This window comes from Xiphophorus hellerii, chromosome 23 (genome assembly GCF_003331165.1).
Source record: "Xiphophorus hellerii strain 12219 chromosome 23, Xiphophorus_hellerii-4.1, whole genome shotgun sequence".
Lineage (NCBI taxonomy): Eukaryota > Metazoa > Chordata > Actinopteri > Cyprinodontiformes > Poeciliidae > Xiphophorus > Xiphophorus hellerii.
In genome coordinates this window covers 30,525,859-30,537,095 of record NC_045694.1, presented here as the reverse complement: position 1 = coordinate 30,537,095, position 11,237 = coordinate 30,525,859, and the positions used below count along the sequence as shown (strand labels likewise).

At 39.6% G+C, this 11,237-nt stretch overlaps 2 protein-coding genes across 4 annotated transcripts in view; one reads left to right on the top strand and one right to left on the bottom strand.

Moving 5' to 3' along the window:
- The first annotated feature begins 315 nt into the window (after window positions 1-315).
- nkx1.2lb (NK1 transcription factor related 2-like,b) lies at window positions 316-8,306 on the top strand. Its single transcript, XM_032554549.1, has 3 exons — window positions 316-1,156; window positions 2,905-3,133; window positions 7,174-8,306. Exons 1-3 carry the CDS (start codon window positions 860-862, stop codon window positions 7,905-7,907), a joined length of 1,260 nt encoding a protein of 419 aa, XP_032410440.1. The 5' UTR covers window positions 316-859; the 3' UTR covers window positions 7,908-8,306.
- A 1,553-nt stretch (window positions 8,307-9,859) lies between these two features.
- uvssa (UV-stimulated scaffold protein A) overlaps window positions 9,860-11,237 on the bottom strand; it is a 34,691-nt gene continuing 33,313 nt past the window's right edge. For all 3 annotated transcript variants that reach the window (XM_032554530.1, XM_032554532.1, XM_032554531.1), the window contains exons 14-15: window positions 10,804-10,981; window positions 9,860-10,698 (exon numbers count right to left, since the gene is read on the bottom strand). In XM_032554530.1, coding sequence (XP_032410421.1) covers window positions 10,605-10,698; window positions 10,804-10,981 — 272 coding nt within the window. In that variant the 3' untranslated portion in view covers window positions 9,860-10,604. The remainder of the gene's footprint in view (window positions 10,699-10,803; window positions 10,982-11,237) is intronic.

Sequence of the window (11,237 nt, the reverse complement as noted above, 5' to 3'; positions counted from 1 at the left end):
CGCGCGCACCAGCCAGATAATAGCCTATTAGTGCAAGTGGGATTAATTTGTAGCCAATTACAAGGCGTGAATTGAAAGGGAATGCATAAATAAGGAGAGAGACCGGCGCACACACACCGTGAGCGTGTGTGTGTGTGTGTGTGTGTGTGTGGTTGTGTGTGATAGAGGGTCCTCTAGGGGCCGGCTGTAAGCCAAAGAGGGTGTTGAAAGCTCGACCGGGGGGGCGCGAGAAACGAGAGGCGACGGGGAGGAGAGAGAGAGCTTCTCAAAACTGAAGGAGCGGGAGAGAGCGCGAGCTGATTCGAGTTGCTCGCGCAGAGATACATCAGCGTCCGTCCCGCCTCCAGCTACTGTCAAGCTTCCAGAGCGCGCGCCCCGTGGTCACCGGGCAGAGGTCGGACTCTGTGCGTGCGTGTCATCGCGGGCTAACTGCCACGCGCCGTGTCTCTGGAGAAGTTCTGCTGAAGCGAAGAAGGATGCAGCCGACAGAGCCGGAGACAAACAGGCAGAGAGAAGAAGTTTAAAGTTTGAGCGGACAAAAAGAAGCTTCCAGTCAGGCTAAAGCTCCTCAGCTGTCCGCACTCCCGGAGTGTCCATGGAAAACCTCCAAGAGCAGAAAACTCCACCTCAACCTGGACGTGAACGGGACTCATGAGCTGGCCTGTCGAGTGAAGTTTATCCTCTGAAATGAATATCATATATCCGTTTTAAATCCAACTGGACTCAATTTTTGCCTTCTCTTTTTATTTTATTTTATTATTTTTTTTTTATTATTATCTTTTTCACCTATTCCTCTTCTTCACATTTAATTCCGGATTCCCAAATTCCATAAAGTCTATGGGAAGGACGGAGTAAAGTGATGAACCGAGACAGAGGCGCGGCATCCGGGCTTGGATCGGACGGGATCCAGGCGGTGATGGGACGGGACAGAGCCGCAGCAGGAGGGCCCGTGGTGGACACGCTCCAGCCCGCAATGAGTCGGGACAGACCGGGGAGCGGGGACGGGGTTCAGACGATGGTGGGCCCAGAGAGCGGGGAGATGTTGGACGCAGGCGCCACCGCGGAAAAGCGGCTCTTCTCAGTGACCGGAAGCAGAGATCCTCAGGCCGTAGAGAACCACACGGAGCCCCCGCCGGTGTTAGCTCCGCCACAACAGGTGAGAGGCGGGGGCCAAACTTCATGGAGGGTCTCTGTGGAGAGAGTTAATCCCATCGCAACTTTTTATTATTATTATTATTATTATTATTATTATTATTATTATTATTATTATTATTATTATTATTATTATTTAGGAAAGCTTCAAATGAGCCAGATTAGTGACATGACAGGAGACAGAAACATGAAGTGGGAAAGCTTTGTCCCACCCGGAAAACGTGATAACGTCCTTAAATTATTTACATGCATTCATGTTTGTCTTGTTTTTGATTATGTTAAAGATTTCTCATAGTTTGGGTATGTTTGCGTTCACTGTGCTTTTTTTTTTTTTAAAGTTGCTAATCAACATGACAACAACTGCAAAACAACCAAAGCGCGCGCGCGCACACACACACACACACACGCATGCACACACACACAATAAATTTAAGTGAAATTGATTTAAATTGCCAAACTAACAGAAAACTGTGAAATTTTACAAGATATCAGAATTATTTTTGTTTTATTATAGCCATAACAAAAATGTCCTCACACTAATCGAGACACAATAAAAAATGTTGCTATTTTTGCTCGGAAGTTTTCAGAAATGTGGAAAAAAAAAATCTAAAAATGTTAACGTCTTTCTTAAACCTCTAATATTTCAAATTAAGTTATATTTTTTCCCCTCTTCATTTGCTCTTTATCGGCTACATTTCGTCCAGGTTTGCCATAAACTCATCAATAGATCATTCTGTTTAATCCCTGCTGTGATCATGCTGCAATAATCTTTTCATGGAATGTCAATGACCCTTTTCCCACTCGCTCATATTATTTCAACCGAGAATGTTGATGGTATTAATGTGGGATTATTGCTGTGGACATGCTCCAGGCTGGCCTCATTAATAAATGAACGATCCTTATCTGTAGCCGTGGCGGGAACTCTTATCAGCTCAGCAGCCTACATGCACGGACACCTTCTGAGCTCCACATAAATCAGGATGTGCAAATCAACAGTAAACACGCTGCGCACAATCAGGGTCACACCGAAAGGAGGATGGACGAATACAGTAAACATCATCCAAACATTCAGCTCCTGTTTCCGCCGTAAGATTAAGAATAACGTTTTGCCTTCATGGCCCACTCTATTTTGTACCACTGTAGACATGCAGAGGATCATAACATTGGATTGATTTGTTGTTGTTGTTTTTTCTTTCTTTGGTCGCCCAATGAGACAAGATCCAGTAAATTTAGGTTGTTGTAATTGTCATACAGATACAGTTCACGCAGAATTACTATTATTCAAATCAGATCAGAGGCATGAGTCATTTATTTAGAAAAATATTCCGATTTAATGTCCTCTCACTATAATAATAATAATAATAATAATAATAATAATAATAATAGTTATTATTATTATTATTATTATTATTATTATTATTATTAATAAGATAATAATAATGTATTTCCTTCTTAATATTATTATTAAGAAGGAAATATTATTAATATTATTAAGAATAATAATATTCCTTTTTAGAAGGAATATTATTATTCATTCATTAATATTAATAATACTAATTAATAATACAATATTAATTGTATTTCCTTAGAAGGAAATACAATTAATTGAATGTTTGAATTTTTTTAATGTAGAAGATAAATAAAACCCCAACGAAAACTCACGTAAATAAAAGAAATTAAAAGAAAACATAAGAAAAGAAAAGAAGAGGAAAGAAAAACTACCTGCTAACTCTGACCTTTCTTCTTCGCCAGGGCCCCACCGGCCACCGTACCACCTCCTTCTCCGTCCTGGACATCCTGGACCCCAACAAGTTCACGAGCAACCGGCGACACACGTCTCCGCCGCAGCACGTGAGCCACCACGGGGAGCGCGAGCTGATCGCTTACGATGCGGAGAACCGGAGAGCAGGGCCCGGGGAGCGCGAGCTCAGCAGCCTGGAGCCTAGCAAGAGTTGCTACGTCGCGGAGGAATACCAGAGCAGTGAGTGGGATTCATTCTCAGCTATTTTATTCAGCTATTTAGTTTCGGGGTTTTTTCTGGGGGATATATTTTAAAGAAAACTATGGAGGCTTTTACTAAACTATTTTTAATTAGAGTGCTGATTCGCTTTTATAGATATTTACTATTTATGGAGTGGTAAATATTTTACCGTCGGATCGCTTTATAAACTGCTTATTTATTATGATATGCATTTTTAATCACTACTACAGTCATGTTGGGAGGTAGACTATTGTTAAGTTTCCCGTTCGTACGGTTCAACTTCAACAGAAAAATAAAGCAGGATTTCCATCTCATAGGACAGAATTATGAATCCCAGCTGAATCATTGTTCCAGGACGTGTCCGCTGCCTGTGATGGGATCCGTCTAATCACTGAAAAATAAATGGATTTTAAAGCTGGAACATGCACTCAAATCCATCAGGAAGGAAAATAAAGTGTATTTCTAGTTGAAGACTTAATAATTCGTTTTCAAAAGGGGAAAAAAATCAATTTGGCTTCTATTTAGAGCTCAGTTTAAACTAGAGAAAATAAAGTTGACAGGCTGCAGTGTGTGTGTGTGTGTGTTTAGATCTGATCGGAGGTGTGTGTTATTGATTGGTGAATATCTGTTTCCAGCAGCAGACTGAGGGAACTAATAGAACTCACCTAAACTGCAGTCAGATCGTATTCTTTTCTTTTTTTTCTTTTTAACATGAACATGTATTTTCCTATTATTTTTATCATCATGTTTGTTAACAGACGTGTTGCTGCGTCTTACAATCACTTAGACAAATCAGACACACCAATAAATCCTAGCGATCCTAATCACTTTGGAAACGTTTTCCAACAAGACGAACATAATGATTATAATTATGGTAATAATAATATTGTTGATTCATATTTAGAGGAGATTAAATTTAAAAAAATTCACGAGATATTTTACTAAATAAATAACGAATGCCTCTCATCTAATTTGAGCTGTTGCAGAAAAATCAGTCGATAATTCGATAATAATTACTCTAGATATCATTGATGCTATAAATGTTTGGTGTTGGAGATTGATAAATAAATCCTCATTTTTTATAAATCAGATTCCAGTTAAAAAACTAAAGCTAACATTTCAGCTATTATATAATAATTAAACCCCGTAATAACAAATATTCATATAACCTTTGTTGTTTTTATTGATTAAACATTAGCTAATCAGAGCACAGGGACGTTTTAAACTAAATAGCATTTCCGTTCATTCATTGTCACGTGCTCAATGAATTGGTTACTCTAAATTGAAGTATTGTTTTATAGCATAACTGATTAAAATCTGTGCATATAAATAATAATAATAATAATAATAATAATAATAATAATTGTCATATCTGAAATGCTTTTCAGAGCCTGTGAATCTGTTTCCGTTCTCAGCGTTCAAAGCATTTTTTCCATGAAATATTTAAAATAAGTTCAGTCAAAATATTTATAATTTTTTTTGAATATTCAGAACATTTTCATTGATATTTGTGTTGTGGTTTTGCTGCCAGTCTGATCAGGCCTGCTGCCGGTCAGACCTGGGTACTGTGGAAGCCCAGCAGCTTTTATTGCTTTTTAATTATTTTTGTTTAAATGTCAGCTTCATTTTTAAACTGGCTACAGTTGTAATTTCCATAATATTTTCTAAATTTCTGTTATATATTGCAGTACATAAGAGATAAATGAACAGAAACTAACTCCTGGAGGCCAGAGCCTCCAACCAACCTGAAAGCCCCATTTCATTTCTATTTATGTTTTACTGCAATTCTATATTTGCTGGGCATAATTCAAACGAAAATTATCCAAATATTATTGGATAGTTTTTAATCTGACAAACGAGACTCATTGGGATACATATTCTAATTTCTCCTTTATTTTTTCATGACAGGTGAAAATTAATTATGAATAAATAAATAATTAAGCCCATAATTCTTCATACCCTGGACTGATTCAGGTTTAGATTTGTCTTTAAATATTGACCAACATGTTTCTTCTGACTGGAGTAATATTCATATTTTAGTGGTTCAGATATTCTTGACTTTGATCTGACAGATAATCTGTGCAGGGAGCTGATGAGGCTGATAGCAAAGTTAGTATAGGAAACATGCAAAAAGCAGCAATTATAATATAGATTTGACTGATTTAATTGTAATATTTTTTTTCCTTTGATTATTGAAAATTTGACTTTTTATTTATTTATTTATTTTTTTTACAAAAACGTGAATGAATAACTTTTTTCAGTATCAATGCTCCTTTCACATTGTTTTATCATCTTTAACCAAAGCCTGTATCTAGCTGTAAATATTTATTAAATAAATGGAAGAATTTTAATCTGTAGCTGAAGGCTATGCATCTGCAGCCATAACTCAGTTCATCATATCTGAACTGTGTTTCATGTTTAACTACAGAGCCTGGCAAAAGTATTCACACCCCTTTAAATATTTTCAAACTACAACCAACAAACTTCAGTCTAGTAGTTTGTTGGGATTACCTGTGAATGATTTTGACTAGGCTACTCTAACACAGAGATCTGCTTTAATCTAAGCCACAGGTCTCAAACTCCAGTCCTCCAGTCGCAGTCCTGCAGTTTTTAGATGAGCCACAGGTACAAAACACTGGAATGAAATGGCTTAATGACCTCCTGCTTGTGTAGATCAGTTCTCCCAGCCTTGATAATGACCTAATTATTCTGTTCAGGTGTGGTGCAGCAGAGGCACATCTAAAAGTTGCAGGACTGCGGCCCTTGAGGACTGGAGTTTGAGACCCCTGATCTAAGCCATCCCATAATACCTGTGTAGCTGTTCAGGCTGGTTGTCCTGCTTTAAGCTGGAGCCTCTAACAGCTTCTCCTCCAGGATTTTCATGATTTGGCTCCATCCGTGTTCCAGTCAGCTCTGGCCAGCTGAAGAGAAAACATCCCCACAGCATCATACTGCCACCAGCATGCTTCACCATAAGGGTGGTGTGGCACACACAGCATGTAGCATTTAGGCCAAAACCCCTGATTCTGGTTCTATCTGGTGGCTCGCAGCAAACTTTAACTAGGACCTTCTGGAGGTTTCTGTCATCAAGTTTGAGCTAAAGTGTTGAAACAACAGCTGCTGTTAGAGATACCTCAACCAACTATTGGGGGAAATACTGTATAGTATATCCAGTCATATTCAATAAATTAGAATATGTGTTCCAATGAGTCCAGTTTGTCAGATTAAAATCACCATCTGAGGCAGTAAACATGAATTAAGCCCAGCCCACATTTCTGTGAAAAAGAAAAAATAGTTTTTATATTGATCTGATGTAATATTCTAATTTTAAATGTCATGGGGTTTATTTTAGCTCTAAGTGAAAAATAATCATAATTAACAGAAATAATTCAAACATCCATCTGTGTGTAATTAATATATAGAATGTGTTTCACTTTGTGATTAAGTTCCTGAAATAAATGGATTTTTCAGTAATATTCACATTTATTGAATGGCTCTGTGGACGTAACTGTCAGATATTTCTGCATTAAGAATCTTTTTTTTTTTGGCCGATATAATTTCTGAGAAAATGAATTTTTTGATTCACTTAATATAAATACAGATTTTAATGCTGAAATGAGACCTCTCTATCCATCCATCCATACATCCATATATCCATACATACATACATACATACTCAGCCAAATAATCAAGATGTTTGGACAAGAAGCACCTGACTAGTTCTGAGAAGCACAAAGCTACAATTGTAGCTCAGTTAACAGTTGAGAAAAGGTGGAAACAGAAATCAGTAGCTTCATTTCCTTCCCTTCATCTGGCTAATCTGAGTTATTCCAGATTGACATGTATTTGATGATTTCATATCCAGTTTGCTGGATGCAATTTCATCCCATAAGCAGGACAGCAGACCTCATTTTGTCTTGTATTCCTGCCTGAAGTGTTAGCTACATTTGTTTGTGGCATAATGGAGAACTGGTTGATTGGTTGAACCACAGGTTCAAGCTTCCTGCACCTAAACTGTTGTTGTTGTGTTCATCTTTCAGAGGACAGTTTTGTATACCGAAGTCCAGATGAGGAGGACTACCACCGCTCTGGGACTCCAGACTCTGAGGGTCCGGATGGGACCTACAGCAGCGAGGAGAGCAGCTCCGCTCTGCCTAGCAACGGAGACAGAGAGCTGGGCCACTCTGACCCCAGCAGAGACACAAAGAGCCCGAATGGAGGCCCCCCGGCTCAGATCAGCAATGGTCAGACCAACACAGGGCAGGGCACCAAGCCCAAAAGGAAACGCTCCGGCTCGGACTCCAAGTCGGGGAAGCCCCGCAGGGCCCGGACTGCCTTCACCTACGAGCAGCTGGTGGCGCTGGAAAACAAATTCAAGTCCACACGCTACCTGTCGGTGTGCGAGCGCCTCAACTTGGCCCTGTCCCTGTCCCTCACCGAGACCCAGGTCAAGATCTGGTTCCAGAACCGCCGGACCAAGTGGAAGAAGCAGAACCCTGGGGCCGATACCTCGGCCCCCACGGCGGGGGGAGCCGGAGGAGCAGGGGGGGCAGGTGGGGTAGCAGGGGGAGGCCTGGGCAGCCTGAGTCCTCTGAGCCCGTCTCCTCCGGTCAGCGGCCACCTGGCCATGCACGCTGGCTACGCCGGACACCACCACCCCCCCACAGGGAGCCTGGTGCAGCTGCCTTTCCTCACAGCCAGCCATGTCCTGTCTCCGTTCATGCTGGGAACTCAGAGCTACGCTGCGCCTGCCTTCTACAGCACACACCTGTAGAGCCACACAGTGAACTGCAGAGCAGCAAACCTTTTTACTACCAATACCTGAAGGCTTTAAATCAGTGGATTATTTTGATAGATTGTGAATATGAACCAGAACTTGTACATAAATCTATGTTGTAGCTTCCTCTGAATGCTGTCTGGACCTGTGTGATAGACAAAGAATTGAGTTATTTCTTTCTGTTTGATTTCACGTCTGTACAAATACTGAATGTTTATTTAAGACGTAAGGAATGGCTTGATCTATCGTCAGTACTGTGTAATTCCAGCTGTGATCATTTTCATTTCCCTTATTTATTGAATTTGTTCCAGTTGCCATGAAATCCCTGGATGTACCGAATCCTCAGCCCAACATGATACTGTTCTTTGATATTAAAAAGATGAATAATTAAATGCAGAGATGGAGGCTTTTGGATTTCTTCTGTTTTTTTGTTTTTTTTCCTACAGAGGGTTGCGGAAAAATCATAATTCCATTTCACAACCTCGCTTCTTTTCCCCATTACTGTACTTCTGTTTAAAGATGAGATAGGGCACAAATAGGATGAGGCTGTTGAGCTCAAACACATGGCAGAATAAATAAAAAGAGCTTTAAAAAACATATAGATCAGTATTTCTTACCAGGAGTTTCTAAAAGAGTAAGGCAGAAAGCTGTCTTTATTATAAAAAGGGGGTAAATTCTGCTCCATCTTTATGTACTTAAGATAGTAATTGACCATATGCTGCCAAATTTAGCTTGAAAAATCTTTTTTACTTCTGTGCATATATTTCACCAGAGATGAGAACAGTTAAAGACAGAAGTTGAGCTGTTCTGTTTCCCCATTTAAAACCAAAATCTGTTTAATATGGTACCCAACATCCCGGACAAGCCCCCAAATCTGAAACAGTCCCTTATTTGGCACAAATAACAATGTTAAAAAAAAAAAAAGGAATGGCTTCAGATTTGGGGTTGGAATATTCTACAAAGTTTTCAAAATAAAAATAAAGATCTATACAAACTTTGGAAGCAAAGCCCAGACCAAACAGAACACACAACCATGCGGAGAGCTTGGCCTAACCCAAACCTATAAAACCACAGGATAACTTTGGAGTTAAAAATAGATTGCACTGTTAGGGAGAGACGGATGAGCTTCAAAGTAAAATCAACACTTTAAAGGTCCATCTGAGCATAAATGAACTAATTATATTTCTTTTAAAGTTCCTCGGTTAAAGGAATTCCCATTGACAGCTTCATAAACTACCTACATGGAACAGAAAAACATTAGAGAACTGTTGTTTTCTTGTAAAAAGCAGTTGTATTGTGTTATTACTGCCTAATGACACACAAATGGTTGTTAGTGGGTCCAGTCTATCGATGAGTAGATTTCTAAATTTCTTCATGTTTACCTAAAGATTCTGACTGACGGCGTTCTTCTATCACATTAGCCTAGATTTTTATGTACTCACTCCATAGATATAAAGTCCAATCGCTGTTACAGAGTACTCAGTTAAAGTTTCATTGCTGAAAATCATAACTTGTATATCTGCGATGAAAGTGTTGCTCCAACTCTGAGCTGCTGAGTGGCTTCCTGTTTCAAACTGCTGCAGTGGGAGGAGTTGCCCCTAACAGAACCTCATACTGGAAATGATCAAATCTGGGGGAAAAACATTTGAGGGTCTCATAGTTGAAATATCTATAATTATAGACTACTAACCCAGTTAGAATGCTCTGTACTCTTATTGGTAAATGTGGTAAAATATGTACAAAAACCTTAAAAATATTGATTTGTGGTGGGCAAAGACGTTCCTAACTCATCAGGATTCCAACCTGACCTCAGCATGGCAGAGTGAGTATCATCATATGTGACAGCAGGTAGAAACTCACCTTCACAATCATGTTAACTCGATTCTGTAGCTTCTGAACAGTTAAACAACTGCTCCACTTGAAGCAGAGACAGTAAGACAACAAGCCAAGATATTTTCCCTATGGTACAAATCATTTTAATGCACACAGTAGTATTAAACCTAACTCATGCATTACCCCATAATACATAAATGAATCATTCAGCAAAAGTAGAAAAAACGTAAAAATCTGAGACACAGGATCATACACACATTAATGCAATATTTGACTTAGGATATTTAACAGAAATGTCCTTGTTATCAGCAGGATGCCCTTTTTTACAGGAAGTGTGTGAATGTTTGTTAGCTTGGTGTTGACCAGTGGAGGTAGATGGGCAGTACGTACTGTACCAGGCCTGCACCGACTCTAGTTTTCTGGCTGATCACTGATCTTAAAAAGTCTGATCTGCAATTTTGACTGATATTGATTTTGGGAACATGTTTGTGAATATTGCAATTAAGAAAAAATACAGTCACAGTGTAGAAAAAAGCTGAGTTGCTGGTGAGATGTTAGATTATGAAGCTTAAAAAAATCTTTGTATTAATATTAATAATGTGACTCAATGAAATCATGCCTATTTTTACCTCCACTGGGTTACTACACTGTTTCAAACACATAAATTATCCCACAAACTTTCTTGTGAGTCCTTCCAAAAACATGAATATTGTGAATGTTCCGTCAGTCATGAAATGCAGGCACATAAACACACACATCATTACGTTAAAAACTGTGACTCAGTTTCTTTACCCAGATGTTAACAGTCCCTGATCATTGTGAAAGAGGCTGTCAGTATAGAGCACAGCGACAGAAACACGGTCAGTTGAGGGCGTAGTTAAACTGGTTGGAGAACTTGTCGTGTTTTCTCCTGTCGGCTTTACTTAACACCTGAGCCACTCTGCGCATGGTGCTCCTAGAGAGGGGAGGTGGACAAGAAAACAAAGGCAGAGTTTTACAACTTCCTGACAGGACCACATAGCTACCACATAGCTCAGCTCAGAGAAGGCTTAAGTCGTACTTGTTGAAGACTTTTCTCTCCAGTCTGGAGCGCGACGTGTTGCTGCTCTGCTTTAGATCGCTGAGGTTGGGGTATTTCTTCTTTTTCCCCTTCCGGTTTTTACCTCCCACCCGACTGGAGCCCAGGTCTTCTCCTGTTGCTGCTTCGATGTCACGCATCAAGTCCACATCACGCCAGTCTGCAACACATTTCCACACAACAGAGTGAGCAAAGTGAAGCTCGACGGGAGAGAAACGAAACAAACTGGAGGTGTTGAAACATTAACACTTTCCACCGCTCATCTTTCCTCTTCTTTGTTTAATGCATCCACCTTCAACACCTTCATTACTTCACTTACACACTACTCAGCTTAGCTTTAGCTATTTGGAATTTCCTTTTTGTTGGTAGTTTAATAAACATTATTTTATGTAGCCTTTGTCATGTCTTGAGACATC

What these genes read in the sequence shown, in the direction of transcription:
- nkx1.2lb (XM_032554549.1), top strand. Translation starts at nt 860, where the DNA reads ATGAACCGAGACAGAGGCGCGGCATCCGGGCTTGGATCGGACGGGATC. An exon ending in TGTTAGCTCCGCCACAACAG is followed by an intron (nt 1,157 to 2,904) that starts GTGAGAGGCGGG and finishes CTTCTTCGCCAG; the next exon opens with GGCCCCACCGGCCACCGTAC. An exon ending in CGCGGAGGAATACCAGAGCA is followed by an intron (nt 3,134 to 7,173) that starts GTGAGTGGGATT and finishes TTCATCTTTCAG; the next exon opens with AGGACAGTTTTGTATACCGA.